The 12,356-nt window shown below is 38.8% G+C and overlaps 1 protein-coding gene across 1 annotated transcript in view; it reads left to right on the top strand.

The window, feature by feature from the left end:
- LOC117487107 (GDNF family receptor alpha-1-like) overlaps positions 1 to 9,348 on the top strand; it is a gene marked incomplete in the record, with an annotated part of 40,431 nt that extends 31,083 nt beyond the window's left edge. Inside the window, 2 exon segments of the mRNA XM_034135753.1 lie at positions 3,915 to 3,962; positions 5,959 to 9,348. Of these exon segments, the coding sequence (XP_033991644.1) occupies positions 3,915 to 3,962; positions 5,959 to 6,105 (195 nt within the window).
- Between the last annotated feature and the right edge of the window lie 3,008 nt (positions 9,349 to 12,356).

The raw sequence follows: 12,356 nt of genomic DNA, 5'->3' as shown, positions 1-12,356 counted from the left end.
CATATTCAGTCTAACAGCCTGACAGTTATCACAAATGCACCATTTCTTATTCACTTAAAGGTTTAATTGTACCTTTACTAACACATCTCTGTAACTTCTGAGATAGATGAATGCTCTGCAATCATTCAAATGAAACCAAATGTGTTTTTCATATTTGAGAGAACTGGACAATTCAATAAGTTACACATTGAAGGCTTTCTTTGTGATTACATGCACACAAAAGCAGATATCCCTTGTATGTATACTCTAATATTTACCAACTGCACTGATTTTAAACCTCAACAAATGCAAATATACATGCCTTGCTTGTGTCTGTGTGTTTGGTATTTGCCTAATACCTGCCCGTTCTGAAAAGTCACATTAGCATGTGCTATATTTCCATATTTGTCCGGGGCACTTCCTGCATGCTCCGGAGTCAAACATATATTCATAAGAACAGTATGATCAAGCCTCGAGGCACGCAAACTGTGTGTGTGTGTGTGTGTGTGTGTGTGTGTGTGTGTGTGTGTGTGTGTGTGTGTGTGTGTGTGTGTGTGTGTGTGTGTGTGTGTGTGTGTGTGTGTGTGTGTGTGTGTGTGTGTGTGTGTGTGTGTGTGTGTGTGTGTGTGTGTGTGTGTGTGTGCTTTTCCATATGCCAGTATTTGTTGTTCTGTGGTGGGCAAGACTATATCTGTTGTATGATTAGAAGGTGAAATGGACTTTATTTATATATCGCTTATTTCCGTAAAGGCAATCCTTTTAGGGTATAATTTAAAGAGTCCTCTCCTGCTGATGTTCAGGTGTATATCAGTAGTGTCTCTACTTTAAAGAGTCCTCTCCTGCTGATGTTCAGGTGTATATCAGTATGTAGTGTCTCTACTTTAAAGAGTCCTCTCCTGCTGATGTTCAGGTGTATATCAGTAGTGTCTCTACTTTAAAGAGTCCTCTCCTGCTGATGTCCAGGTGTATATCAGTATGTGGTGTCTCTACTTTAAAGAGTCCTCTCCTGCTGATGTTCAGGTGTATATCAGTATGTAGTATCTCTACTTTAAAGAGTCCTCTCTTGCTGATGTTCAGGTGTATATCAGTATGTAGTGTCTCTACTTTAAAGAGTCCTCTCCTGCTGATGTTCAGGTGTATATCAGTATGTAGTGTCTCTACTTTAAAGAGTCCTCTCCTGCTGATGTCCAGGTGTATATCAGTATGTAGTGTCTCTACTTTAAAGAGTCCTCTCCTGCTGATGTTCAGGTGTATATCAGTATGTAGTGTCTCTACTTTAAAGAGTCCTCTCCTGCTGATGTTCAGGTGTATATCAGTATGTAGTGTCTCTACTTTAAAGAGTCCTCTCCTGCTGATGTTCAGGTGTATATCAGTATGTAGTGTCTCTACTTTAAAGAGTCCTCTCCTGCTGGTGTTCAGGTGTATATCAGTATGTAGTGTCTCTACTTTAAAGAGTCCTCTCCTGCTGATGTTCAGGTGTATATCAGTATGTAGTGTCTCTACTTTAAAGAGTCCTCTCCTGCTGATGTTCAGGTGTGTATCAGTATGTAGTGTCTCTACTTTAAAGAGTCCTCTCCTGCTGATGTCCAGGTGTATATCAGTATGTAGTGTCTCTACTTTAAAGAGTCCTCTCCTGCTGATGTTCAAGTTCATATCATGTCTCTATTGTGACAGACACTACAGAAAAGGGAAAACTCACACAAGTTACAATAGGGCCTCTTTAAAGCGTCTAACAATGACTCATATCACAGATAGATGGAGGTTGTGTTTAGTCCTTTTGTTATTCTTGGCATGTGTTTTTGTTTGGGTCTTTATACAGAGGCGTGATTTATAGACATCATTCCACCTGAGCTGTTTTTTTGTTTAGTCTTGAAGAAAAAGGTGTAATAACAGAATACAGTTTCTCACTTTCTGTGATTAAATTGCCTGCTACATCCTGGATATCCCTATTGTTGGTCTGAATTCACGATACTCTGTATACAGGAGTCATCTATTATTCTGTCACACACACACACACACACACACACACACACACACACACACACACACACACACACACACACACACACACACACACACACACACACACACACACACACACACTCAGAAGCTAAAACTGGAGTTACATGCGCTTACAGCATCCACTCTGAATGCAGATATTCAGTGTGCGGGTCAATCTCCTGCAAACTCATAATCAGGCGCCTTATTTATCAAATACAGAAGGAAAATATGAGATTGTTCAGACCCTGATTATGAAACCTGTGCTTCAAATCAACACCTTGTGGGTTTACAATCAACAAAATCACTTTTACCTTTTACCAAATGTACCTGGAGAGAGAATGAAGAGGCCAATGATGTGTCGACATTGAAGAAATGGCACGTTTATTTCTGACTTGTATGAATACCTACAATTGCCAATTACATAATTACTGTCCTGCATTATAATCCATTATATTTTTAATTGTCACCTGGTGCCATCATCATTTTTAAGTTTTCTTTTACAAAAATAAAGACTTTTCCGCCATATATTCCTCCCAAAATATGTGATATTGGGTTTTATAAATACACTTTGATTGATTCCTTTGAACATTTACCTTTAACTAATGTTAAACTATGCAAACTAAGATAGACATTTAAAGGTGGGGTAGGTAAGTTTGAGAAACCGGCTCGAGATACACTTTTTGTTATATTCCATGGAATGCTCTTAACATCCCGATAGCAATGAATATCTGAAGTGCTTTGACAAAAAATCCATAAAGAAATGTCATCTGTGGAAGCCGTAGTACTGTAAAAAGCACGACCAATCATTTTAGCTGGCCCGGCTAAAATAACTGGATGGCCTACCTGCCTGTCAGCCTTCCATCTGTGCACAAACTTATCTCGTGCCCTCATTGGTCATGTGCGCGTTCGTGTGTTGGAGGAGGGGCTCTGTAAGGAAGTGGCAGATTTTTTCCGGTTGTGTATTTTCAAATTCTAGCGATCTCGAGCTGGTTTCTCCAAAATTACCTACCCTACCTTTAAGTACAAACAATGTGACGTTTTACTACTGAAGTGGATATTTTTCCACCTTTTAAATCCAGTAGTTTAATACGACTAATCATGCGCAGACCTTTCAGAAAAAGGCATTTCTCCTAAAAAGTCATTTGGAAAGACACATTACTATCGCAGCAATGTAAACAGTGAATTATTCATATGCAGTGGAGCTTTTAAATCCTCCGTCACTGCTGCCGTCACACAGCCACCGCTAACCTTCATTAGTGGACAGTGTGTGTGTGTGTGTGTGTGTGTGTGTGTGTGTGTGTGTGTGTGTGTGTGTGTGTGTGTGTGTGTGTGTGTGTGTGTGTGTGTGTGTGTGTGTGTGTGTGTGTGTGTGTGTGTGTGTGTGTGTGTGTGTGTGTGTGAGAGTCTGGGTTTCACTGTCCCTCTGTGCTCAGCTCTTCCTCTCGCTGTAACATATCAAAGGCTTTTTAAGTTGAACAGGCTCTCGGGGTAAACTATTCAAGGTTATTTTAGCTTTTTATTCTCTAATCTGTTTTTATGATCAGATGAGCGCCGAGCTTTCCCAAACGTACGCATGTGATGCTTGTTTGAAGTTTAGTCACGGTGTGTGAACACTAATATCCGTGTGTCGCTCTGTACCTGTTGTGTGAACGTGTCGGCAGAATAGTTTTCAGCGTGATTAGACGGCAGATTGTTCCATCGATTGTTCCATTGTTGATCAAAGCTAATGAATTACCGCGGATCCTCTGCTGATCTCTCACTGCTGTTAAATGCTGTTGTGTTAGGAAGTTAAATGCACACTTTAAGAAGAAGGGTAACCTTGAGTCTTCAATATTTATTAAAATACAGCAAACAACATCAGCACAAACAAAGATATTGTTGTTTAAATGTTTATTTCTAACATTTATTTGTATTCTTTGTTTGTTTTGTTGCAGGCTCAGAAATTGAAGTCAAACTCAACAGTCGACGGAGTTTTCTGTGTGGTAAGTTTGCCGCTCATTTTGTACCAAAATTCACCCTGCAAATATATAATTAAATATTCAAAAGGTAACAGTCTACCTTCCTTAGCAACGGTCTGTTATCCTTAGCAACGGTCTGTTATCCTCAGCAACGGTTTGTTATCCTTAGCAACGGTCTGTTATTCTTAGCAACGGTCTGTTATCCTTAGCAACGGTCTGTTATTCTTAGCAACGGTCTGTTATTCTTAGCAACGGTTTGTTATCCTTAGCAACGGTCTGCTATCCTTAGCAACGGTCTGTTATCCTCAGCAACGGTCTGTTATCCTCAGCAACGGTTTGTTATCCTTAGCAACGGTCTGTTATTCTTAGCAACGGTCTGTTATCCCAGCAAGAAATAACAGACCTCTGGAATGTCCAAATCGACCAATCAGAATTGAGTATTCAACTTAGCAGTGTAATAAATATTAATAGTATAGATATATTTCTTTAAAAGTGCCATGAAAGGGCCATGTTGAAGCCATTTTGCATAATTTACCTTTATTTATCAGAATGTTGTGTAAGTGTTATTTTATTATGCAGAGGATGTAATGGATTTTCCTGCTTTTATTTATTATTGTTTTGAGTGATGTTTACTATCGCCATGTTGTTGTGATGTCGCTTGTAGGCGTGGTTTTGGCCCTTTAATTTAGGACAGGTGAACAGGTGCTTACTTTGAGTGGAAGGGCAAACAATTATCAACCGTATAGAAATCGCATAGTGATCTCTGCTCGATAAAAGTTACCCGTATTAGATTTATGGCTTCGAATCCTTTGTTTATGAGTTTTTGTTGACTATTTCCTGAGTTCTATTGAATTGGATCATTAATGTGGATGCACGTTGATATTCTGACCGCTCATAACAAGCTATGTCTTTCATTTTTGGAGGAAATCACAACCTGTACAAAGCTGCCAAACTTGTCTTGTGTGATGAACTCTCAAAAGGATTCCTCTGATCTCCGGAAAAACAATTTGATATGAGACCAAAAGGCGATTTGTTGGAACAACTCAAATAATCTCAAAGTGAAATCCGACCCCTCAGCTGGAAGCCTTCGACTGATCCTTCCCGCCTCCTCTGTAAACTCCTGGTCTTTGTAGTTCCTTTGAGGCTGAAATGGGATTGTTGCTTATCTGGTGGCTTTTAAAGTTCACTTTAAATGTCATTGTACAATAATAAGGCGGTGTTATGCACTGAACTGACATTTAATAGAGGCAGGGACAGGTCTGGAGGAGATGACCCAGACGTTAGCTCGCAGCTTTATTAGCAAGCCAAAGAGCGCTGGTGAAGCTATATATACATCACACACATACACACACGCACACACACACACACACACACATACACACACGCACACACACACACATTTTAGACACAGAAACAACTTTTGATTGGTAAACCGTGTCAAATACCTTTCTCTCTGCATGTACACATTATTTCCTAAATCGTGACAATAGTACCTGAAGCTTAAGACGTTTGGAAGGATTTATTGTTATTGTTTTAACATTTTTGGTCAACATTTATCAAACTGTAATGAAAATATCTCAGAGTCTACAGTGGAGAATATCGTTCTGGACACGTTCATAGCAGCAAATCCAGTTTCTCTAAAGAAATACGTTTTCCAAGACAATGTGAAGTTCATACTGACCAGATTCTTTAACATAAACTATGCTAAGCTAATATACTAATATAAAAAAAGCTTCTCCTAGCATCTTCACAGTGAATTCGGCTCTTTTAGCACCGAGAAAGACAACACCTTTAGATGTTTGGGACATCTGTGAATATTGTTTAAAAAAAAAAAAAGCAGAAGCCTAGGAGTTTCACGTTCAAGCCACTTCAGTATTGACTTTGCTAATCTCCTTTTGTAATACAATGTATGACAAATGCCTTGTTCTGATAATAACAGAAGAGAAAGAATGTCACATTGCATATTTTCGGAAACAGTACTAATGTGATTGTCTCCTGTCCCTCTGTTTCTCTTCCTCAGGACCCTCAGATTGATAATCCCAGCACATCCAACGCCATCCTGAGGAATTCTGCAGTCTCCAGACGGGACGCTGCCTCTCTGCTGCCCCCCCTGGTGACTCTGTGGTACTGCAGCCTGCGGGCGATATCCTCACATCACGTCTTGTAGCCTCGACGCTTCACAGCAAACACAACGGACTGACAAACACACATTTGTATAAAAGAAAAAGCAACATTATATCCTTTCTTCTCAGTAAAAAACCTGTTGTAATATGATTTCCCCTCTGGATTCTATCTCTCATTTGATTCCTATGTTTTTTTAAATGAATTTTGTTGTTTTTTTTGCATTGCAGCTGTGTGCTAAAGCGGTGATCTGTATTCGTTCAGTTTGGCTGTGTTAGGTTAGTTGAAAATAAAAGGGATTTAAGGCTTACGCTTAATACTCGAGGACTACATTCCAATAAACCACAGCTGGTAACTTTGGAAAGGAACACACATGTCATTTAGCGTTGATTTTCAGAGTCAGTTTTCACCCTCGTCTGTTTGTGTGTTGAGGCTATAGGTGGGATCTTTCGCTCAAAAGTCACAGTCAGTTCAGTAACGGCTATATTTGATCACTTGGGCAGCTTTTAGGTGTTATTCAGTCTCCTCTGTGGTTTGTGTTTGTTTTGATAATGACGTGATCTGGTGTTTTACATTTTTACGAACGATTCCACGTGGATATTTACCGGAGAAAAACTACATTTTAAGGTGAACACCGATAACTATCTGCGCCCAAACCGTGTTTACGGTAGCTCATACTGAACACACATTGCCGATGGCTAAAAGCACACAAGGCAAAGACCCACGAACACACACTGCACATGTTCACACACTCAGACAAAATCACACGGAAACACACACACAGCACTAGGCTTTCTACTCAAGTTTTGTTTTACACCAGTTTCTTTGCCAACATAGTGATTCTCAGAGGTCAGAACGCTGCTGTGGATATCTGAATCCACTCATTAGTGATTGTACATAACTTGTAATTGTTAGAAGTCCAAGCCATGTTCAGTGTTGCTCTATTGAAGGTGCCAGAGAACCTGCTGCAGTTTCACCGAAATGAGTTTTTCTTTTTATGTTGATGTACTTTGCTGCACTGCGTCCACGAAAACAAGAGCTGAGGGAAAAAAATAGGCTTATTGTTGTCGAGTATATTCAACGGTGACTCACACCTCCATCCCACTCAACGCTTACTTTACTGTCAGTTCAGTGTTACGACTTATTGACTCACTTGTGAAACTGTCATCACGTGTGTTGGGGAGGAAGCAATCACATGATATTGAACATTTGCTAAACCCCAACCTTACTTACTTTACTGTCATTGCAACTGCTGGCTTTTGTATTCCAGTTACATGTATGCCTATAAAAATAAACTATGGCAGAATTGGTAGTACATTCAGGAAAAAGCAAACTTCCTTCTCCAGGATGACTGGTTTTAAAATATGAACTCTGAATAAAGGTTTATTGTACGCATAACTTGTAACGCCACCATAAAATGTAGTTAGCTATGATCTGCTCCTTGGCTTTGGTTGTACTGTAGCTAGAATGCTAATTGTTCGGCAAGGTGTGCTAGCACTAGCCATCAGTAGCTAGCAGCTACAAAGTTATTCCTTGGACTTTTGCTTCTATTTTTGTTATTCTGGAAGAGTATGCATAACTTGTGACGCCACCATAAAATGTAGTTAGCTATGATCTAATCCTTGGCTTTGGAAGTAACACTAGCCTATGGTACTGTAGCTAGAATGCAAATATTTGTAGCTAGGTGTGCTAACACTAGCTAGCAGTAGGTAGCAACTACCTACTCATTCCTTGGACTTTGGCCTCATTTTTTGTTATTCTGGAAGAGTTTAAAAGTACCTTTAAAGCTCTAAGATAGACATTCTGGCTCATTTTAGTCTTTTTGAACTACAAAGCTGTAAGTAATTGGTACATTTCGTTCATAAAATAAATGTCTGGTAGAGAGGTTCAGCAAACGGTCAATTCTGTGTTATAAAAGAAACTGCAGCAAACAAGTGACTCATGTACTGTGTGTAAATCGTTAAAGCATTTTCTACATTTGTTCCTGCTTACTGCTGGGAAAATGAAAAAGACACAGCGTCGCAATCACGTCTAATTCTCACATGTCGACTTATTCATGTTTGTATTGGATGCATCTGTTTTTTTAATTCTCCCCCCAACACGTGATCAACTCGTTTACATACATCACTGTGGCATGTTGCAGGTTAATTTAACCATTGGGACACTGACAGCAACATTTACAACACGCTGCTTGGGTTTATGTAGCTTCCTCAAAACATCATTGATGTATAGTATAACTTAATGTGATTTACCGAGCATAAACATGGTATATGCACTGTATGGCTGAAACTATAAATTGGACAAGTAAATGTCTGATGATATTCTACTCCAGAGCATTGTGAGCTATTTTGAAATCCAGATAGAGTACATTGAAAAAACCCGAAACTTGTTTTTTAACAACTTATGTGTATATTTCTCCCAGTATGTACTATGGAATATTATTGCATCTGAGAAAGAGGATATCAATGTAACTCTCCTTATGTAGTTATAAACAACTGTATTTCCTAAACGTATTTCTTTTGTACCATAGCCCCATTTATGATGTTGCTTAAAAATAGAAGTAGTTTTTTCTTGTTTTGGCTAAGATTTAAACTTATTTTTATATCTTTTACTTATTTTTTGCTGTTTTTTCGATGAGATGAAGTGGAGTGAGGCGGACCGGGCACAGATGGTTTATATTTAAAACTTTTATAAAACTGTTTATTGCTGTTAACCCTGATTATTTTGGTTTTACTGCTAAAATAACTATGTTGACAATAACAAGAAGTTGAGTTGTCATTGCATGGTGATTGAGAAGGAAATAAATCAATGTTTAAAGACAAATATATTCTATACCATACCATTGAAGGCTTTTTTATGGTATATTTGACCAGAGGTGGGCGACTGAAGATTGAATGTGTGGAAGGAAAGTTATAGAGAAATGTTATGAGTTGCTTCACGACAAAAATTACATTTCTCAGAACTGTGTCTTACAGTATGCTCATTATTTTGTATTTGAATCCCAGTGTCATATCTTCATTGGCCCTAGAAAATGAAGGTATTGTTTATATATGTGGCTCAGAAGGCACATCCTCCTGATGTAAGGGTGCCACTTTTGGACAAAAATGTTAAGGTGTTAAATATGTTTGCTGTCCATCTCAATCCCAATCTGTTGTTTCAAAATACCAACAAAATAAAATGGTGTTTTGGAGATGCGGACTCCCTCAGCTACCTGGCATCATTAACTTCTTAGCTTGTGAAAATGTAAAATCTATTGTACAAAAGTTACGATTAAAAACTGTTAAATCACCCGGACTGTTTTTTCATGCTTATTTCACTGAATCAGGAAAATAAACACACATAAGGGATATCAATCATTAAAGAGGACATAGGTTTCATATTAGTGTTTAGTAGCTCGACTGTGACATGTTTCCACGTACGTTATTTTGTCAATAAATTCCTATCTGTAGAAGAAAAAGGCAATTTTGGAGTCCCACAAGGTACTAGTGTGGGTCCCCTGTTGTTTTTCTAGTTTTCTACACAGTCAAGACACAACTAAAAACTTAACTACAATATTTTAACAGAAATATGCATCAAATGGTAGAACTTCAATCACAAAACAAACCTATGACATGAATGCATATCAGTATGTAGTGTCTCTACTTTAAAGAGTCCTCTCCTGCTGATGTTCAGGTGTATATCAGTATGTAGTGTCTCTACTTTAAAGAGTCCTCTCCTGCTGATGTTCAGGTGTATATCAGTATGTAGTGTCTCTACTTTAAAGAGTCCTCTCCTGCTGATGTTCAGGTGTATATCAGTATGTAGTGTCTCTACTTTAAAGAGTCCTCTCCTGCTGATGTTCAGGTGTATGTCAGTATGTAGTGTCTCTACTTTAAAGAGTCCTCTCCTGCTGATGTTCAGGTGTATATCAGTATGTAGTGTCTCTACTTTAAAGAGTCCTCTCCTGCTGATGTTCAGGTGTATATCAGTATGTAGTGTCTCTACTTTAAAGAGTCCTCTCCTGCTGATGTGCAGGTGTATACTGTATCAGTATGTAGTGTCTCTACTTTAAAGAGTCCTCTCCTGCTGATGTTCAGGTGTATATCAGTATGTAGTGTCTCTACTTTAAAGAGTCCTCTCCTGCTGATGTTCAGGTGTATATCAGTATGTAGTGTCTCTACTTTAAAGAGTCCTCTCCTGCTCATGTTCAGGTGCATATCAGTATGTAGTGTCTCTACTTTAAAGAGTCCTCTCCTGCTGATGTTCAGGTGTATATCAGTATGTAGTGTCTCTACTTTAAAGAGTCCTCTCCTGCTGATGTTCAGGTGTATATCAGTATGTAGTGTCTCTACTTTAAAGAGTCCTCTCCTGCTGATGTTCAGGTGTATATCAGTATGTGGTGTCTCTACTTTAAAGAGTCCTCTCCTGCTGATGTTCAGGTGTATATCAGTATGTGGTGTCTCTACTTTAAAGAGTCCTCTCCTGCTGATGTTCAGGTGGATATCAGTATGTAGTGTCTCTACTCTCTTAGAGATGTCCCGCCCCTTAGCCTATCACGTACAATGTGTTGGAGCTCCAGCCAATAGAAGTGCGAGTGTTAGATAGTGATGTCACTGTGTTCTGAAACGTTGGGATTTTAGGCTTTTCACACCATTTCCATGCACTAAAACCTATATAACACACTACAGGTAAGGGAAAACCCACAGAAAGTACAGCATGGCCTCTTTGAAGACAGTTCGAAGTGATCCTGATAACACCTCGCAGGTTAATCTCCTTGACCTCGGGATCAAAGACAAAGGAAACAAGAGGAGCGAAGAGATGAGAGCGGATAAAGAAAGAGTCATCTGAGGTTTCTGACAACTTTATTTGGTAGAAAGCATAAGGGGCACCAGGTCAGCTGAGCTCTCTGTGGGTCTTTATTGTTCAGTGTTGCATGAGGAGAAGAAAAGGGAAAGAGGACAGAAGTACAGACTCCCTGCATCAAGGTGGATGGATCGCTATAACTTAAACTAATTATAACTTCAAATAGTTAATGAAACGTGACACACTGGGCTTGAAAACCTCCTTTAAAACAGAGCATTACTTGATTTGAAGAAGTAATCACTGCCATGTGCAGTGGCGACTGGTCATTAGGGGCAGGTGGGGCACAGCCCCACCTAGTGTCAGCAGAAAGTATTACAAATAATGATTACAAAAATGCAAAAAAATAAATAAAAAAATATATAAAATATATTTTAAGATCATGTTTAATCATCTGATTCGTCTGTACATTGCTGTTTTAGTCTGTGTTCTTCTAATTAGTGTGTCTACAGTCACAGTGTGTGCCTATTGAGCTGTTTAGAGCCATGTGGGACAAAACCTGATTATGCCCCTTCCTCTCGCTGTGAAGTCAACGGTGACTGTAAAAACTTCACTGCGCATGCTCAGAGTATTTTGTAATGTAAGGTGTGGCAAAAAAATAATGACCAGAGGGGCACGGAGCTACCATCCCCACCATACGTCATCTCAAATCATTCAGAGCTGATTGGCTGTAAGTACGTGTGCCGCGAAAAGTGTGCTGTGTGAAGAAGAGACGAGAGAGCTGCAGTGACGCGTCCTAAAACCAGGAAGTAAGCACAAAAAAGCAATGAGATTTCTCCAGAGGATTTTAGAAAATAGCTCGAAATAAGATCTGTGGGAAACGTACCTGTTAGATAAATGCACGTTTTGATTAGCCGGATAACATCCACATGTCTACCCTACTTTTATAATTTTTTTATCATAAATCTATGGATTAGATTTATGATAGACTTTTGAAACTACAAGAACATAAGGAGGACTTTTACAAAAAAGTAATAGAAATGTTTGTCCAGAAGGATAGGAAAATGGACTTCATCTTCAAGTCAAGGTAAGACCGCCATTTTATTGAAAATGGGATCTTACTAAGAGAGAACAATTCAATATTTAAATGATAAAATGACATTTTTTGGGTATCCTTTTGTTGAACTGTCTGTTTAAAATTAATCGAAGCATCAGACAAAAAAAAGCTTTTGAAAATAATATTATATTTTGGTTTAGGTCAAAATATAATATTTGTAAACCTGAAGAGTCAGTGCCAGTGCCTCACCAGCCATGAACCTCACTGCACGTCACTGCAGAAGCTTATATATAGACATCTACGTTTTTTGTGCCCCACCACTTTTGTACATATAAAAACGCCACTGGCCATGTGTTCCAGAATTGTTACTAGCCCCCAAAAAGTCTTTATATAAAACAATTGTGCAAACTCTTTTTAAGGTTTGAATCAATTCTCTCTCAATTTGCACTTTTAAAAACATG

Source organism: Trematomus bernacchii, unplaced genomic scaffold, assembly GCF_902827165.1.
Source record: "Trematomus bernacchii unplaced genomic scaffold, fTreBer1.1, whole genome shotgun sequence".
In the NCBI taxonomy this organism is placed as follows: Eukaryota; Metazoa; Chordata; class Actinopteri; order Perciformes; family Nototheniidae; genus Trematomus; species Trematomus bernacchii.
The sequence above is the reverse complement of the archived record's forward strand: the minus strand, read 5'-3'. Positions and strand labels throughout refer to the sequence as shown.